This window comes from Acartia tonsa, chromosome 8 (genome assembly GCF_053477335.1).
Source record: "Acartia tonsa isolate MP-2025a chromosome 8, ASM5347733v1, whole genome shotgun sequence".
NCBI classification, from domain to species: domain Eukaryota; kingdom Metazoa; phylum Arthropoda; class Copepoda; order Calanoida; family Acartiidae; genus Acartia; species Acartia tonsa.
In genome coordinates this window covers 53,338,069-53,341,893 of record NC_137267.1, presented here as the reverse complement: position 1 = coordinate 53,341,893, position 3,825 = coordinate 53,338,069, and the positions used below count along the sequence as shown (strand labels likewise).

Here is a 3,825-nt window from a genome sequence, read left to right as displayed (position 1 = left end):
AAATAGATTTTTTCAATAATTACTTAACAGAATTTTAAAAGTAAGGTGTCAAATTAAAGATCTTACTATTTTTGTTCATACTGGCCATTTTCTTCTTTTATTTTGTTGCGTTTTAGTACCTTAAAACCGACTTAATTATTTTTTTTTAAAACTTAAATTACTTTAAAAATAAGAGGTCTACAAAAAAACCGATTGCAAATCTGAATTCTATGAAAATTTTTACATCTACTACTTACTAAAAGAGCCGGCTAGCTATCTTAAATAAAAAGTGAAAAAGTTGATACAACTTCTTTGCAATTAATAAACCATAACATTTTTTTATTCCTCTAGAAAAGTTACTATTATTTTTTGTAACAAATTCTTTCCTGCATTGTCGCTGACAATACTAACAACATGTCCAAGGTCAATCTGGAACTCACTCAAAGTATCCATAAAAATTCTCCTATAATCACTACTTTTTGAACGCCCCATTGAATCTAATAGAATTTGCAACAAATATATAATTGAAATATAACTTTAATTGAATTTCATACACTGCTAGTAACAATTTTAATTTTAATTGCTGTTATTTTTGACTTGATAAATGAATATCTTCATTATCTTTATTTATAATTAAAGTTCTATCATTTGTTGCATATTTCCTTTTACAGATAGAGTTACAGTTTTTCCAAATCCATCACCATCTAACAAATAGAATAGTTTTAATTTTTTTATTCTTAATTTCAAAAAATTTATGAAGAAATTTCATTGTTGTTACAAATTTTGCTGCCAAAAATTCATGTAATGGACAAACAAACAAAGTAATTTATACAGCAGCTGTTTAATAATAATTAAACAAAAAAATAGAGAATATGCAAAAAAAACTCATGAAACCATGAAACCTTTAAAAATTAGCTTTATGTCTTTTGAAGCATGACCAACAGACAGACAAAACAATGTATAGAATGTGCATATTTCTTAATATTAACTGAAAATTTCAATAACAGCAGAGAAAATCATTTTTTTCCTATTTAATAGTTAGACTGACTGAGAGACAGACAAAGAGAATTATGGAGCAGCTTTGCTACTAAAACTTATACAGGAAATGAGATTATATCCAATTATATTAATAGCAAATTTTTTTTTGTCTGAAGCCTGAGATCTCAATAACTACTTAATTGGGTTCTCCACTTAAGACATGGTTCACATAGATCATGTTAAGGTTTATATATAGGGGCATAACTCCTAATAAGCCTAAAATATAGCAACTAAACTGCTCTTGTATGAAATAAAACAAACTGTACCTACAAATCTGGCATTTATAGCAACTATGCTATGACGGTGGCGGGTGGCACCATCAATTTTGATGTAAAGCCACTTATTTTTCAGTTTTTCCGCCATTTTCATTTTCTCCTTCAAAATTTAAAAATAATTAATTTGATTTAATGCCCAAAACACTTTATTATGATTTTATTTAAATACAAACATATTTAACTAAAACTTAATTCCCCCTCCCCCGCCCCCCCCCCAATTTTTTGAACAAGATTTTAAACACACCCCATAATATCAAAAGCTTCACACTTCTAGCTTATTTTTAAATATACTCCATGGAACTATCACAATTTAAGGGATTGTGCGTGAAAAAATTGATCATCTGATTATCAAACCTTAACATTTTCTAGGCACCTTTTGCTATACTGATCAACCAAAAACATCCTGATTTTTAGGCCTTTTGAGAGGAAAAAATGAAAAACATGGAAAATCTAAACATTTTTGTTTATTATTATAATGTTAAGGTTTGATAATCTGATGATAATTTTTTTGTCTCTTTAAGTTTACTGAGATACTAACCTCCTCAGCTCTCTTCATAACTAGGTTCTTTACCATTTTGGCACCTAATGGTACTCCTAGAATTTTGGCAATGTTGCCATTCATCAGCTGGAATCCTAGCACAGTGTTCCAGAGAGTGACAAAAAGTCGATTTTGATAATGTCTAAAATATTCTTTTAACAATTGTTTATTAATATACACAAGTTGAAAAATATCCCTTAATATCTACGCTCTTTAAGCACAGCTTTTAAATGGGGTGGGGGAAGGGGAATGCTCCACTTATATCCACCTCGGATCCCTTTTATTGTTTTGAAAACTAATAGAAAATTTTAAAATAAAAAATCTTTATGATTTTTGTCATTTTTGAGATTTCTGAAACATTGTGCCTGGCTCGGAAAAAAATGAGAATGGAACTGCATTATAGCAGCACATTGCCAAGATAGCCTCTTCAAATGTCTCTTTTGACATTCTTATTTTGATCTAAAATGTTAAAATTATATATAACTTAATATCAGTAAAGGGGGGAAGGGACACTCATGGTGTTTTGAATTAAAGTTATGTGTGCTAAGACTTATAAACAGGAGTGCTAACATATGATGCTGTTATAAAACAGTAGTCATTTCAGCTTACAATTAACCACTGAAATTTTGTTTTTGAATTAGAGAAATTTGAATAAACAATTTGAGACAAACTTGTTAGTTTAAAATTCCTTTTATTTTTACTTTACACTTGAAATTATATTTCTACTTTTCTGCTGCTGTTTCTTAGTTATAGCTAAGTGTTTATAGATCCCTTAAAAAATTCATGATTTTCTAATTACCTGTGCACTAGGCTGGCTAATTCTAGGCCTTTTATTCAGAACATTTTCTTTTGTTTCTTCAAGGCTTCTTTTGGTTGATTCCAGGGCCTAAAATTTAACCCTTAACAGTAAGGCCTAATTTCAAAAATAAGAAAATTACAGCTGTTTAATTTTTTAAGTGAAAAAAGGACCTTAAAACTGTTGCTGCTATCCATAGATGACTAAAAATAAAAGGATCGCTTTTGAGAGCTCAAATAAGGACAGAGTTGTTGGTTCCAAATTAGCAGAATGCATTGTAAGTCCCATATCCTGTTTGCATATATATATGTTCAATGAAATTCTTTGAGTGAAGATCTCTCAAGCCACGTGTCGTAACATACTTTAGGACATAGAGCTTTAATAAAGTGGTAAAATTAATACAAGAAAGCCATAAATATTGAATAAATAAGATACAAACGTTATGGATTAAAATATCCATAAATTATGAAGCGCAGCTACAAAACAAAGGTTGTTATATAAAAGGGTGAAGAAAGCGAAATTTGACTTTGAATGCCAACAAGTGTCTACTAGTAGCAGTCTTTTAGAAGTTGGATCGGTGTATTTCTTGCAGGCTTCCTTTCATAGGTGTTAATCAAAACAAACTTACATACCTGAAAAATTTCAGGATGGACATTCTTCAAATGCGTTCTTAGATTATACATACGAGAACCGGCCCTGGGACCTTTTGGTCCACTTATTTTAACTATTTAGATTTAATTACATATTATGATATCATACATTAATTTACAAATTTTGAAAACTAATTTGAGATTTCAAAGCATAGTAGAATAGTTAAGAATTTGAAACTTAGTTGTATTAAAATAAGTTTGCTACAATTATACAATTTCTTATTATTTGATATAGCAGGTATTGTACTCTTAGAAATATTTTTTCTATTTTGAAAATTTTTATAACCCCCCCCCCCCCCCCCCACCCATACAGAACTATGAACTCTGGCTGCGGCGCTTGGCACCCTTGTCTGACTAGCCGCAGCGCTTGGTCCCCTAGCCTGCCTTGCCACGGGTGCTCGGCACCCTTGCCTATAACCTAACCTAATCTAAAATAGTTGTTCTCTGCCATAGTCATACTTCTGTCAGTGGGGGGGGGGGGAGTGTATACAATTTTCAAAATTGAAAAAAATATTTCTAAGAGGATAAAACCTACTAAATCAAATGATA

General features: G+C 30.6%; 1 protein-coding gene across 1 annotated transcript; it reads right to left on the bottom strand.

Annotated features, from left to right (window-relative positions):
- Window positions 1-318: 318 nt before the first annotated feature.
- LOC145326694 (uncharacterized) lies at window positions 319-3,463 on the bottom strand. The gene is made up of 7 exons (XM_080170060.1): window positions 3,259-3,463; window positions 2,630-2,716; window positions 2,196-2,289; window positions 1,831-1,925; window positions 1,284-1,392; window positions 644-683; window positions 319-478 (listed from the first exon to the last, which is right to left on the bottom strand). Exons 1-7 carry the CDS (start codon window positions 3,307-3,309, stop codon window positions 319-321), a joined length of 636 nt encoding a protein of 211 aa, XP_080026186.1. The 5' UTR covers window positions 3,310-3,463.
- Window positions 3,464-3,825: the final 362 nt, after the last annotated feature.

Bases quoted from the DNA above. Each gene is read 5' to 3' on its own strand.
- LOC145326694 (XM_080170060.1), bottom strand. From the start codon at position 3,309: ATGTATAATCTAAGAACGCATTTGAAGAATGTCCATCCTGAAATTTTT. The intron at 1,926-2,195 runs GCACAATGTTTC...ACACTGTGCTAG, and splicing joins CTCATTTTTTTCCGAGCCAG to GATTCCAGCTGATGAATGGC. The intron at 1,393-1,830 runs GTTAGTATCTCA...TAAATTTTGAAG, and splicing joins TTATGAAGAGAGCTGAGGAG to GAGAAAATGAAAATGGCGGA.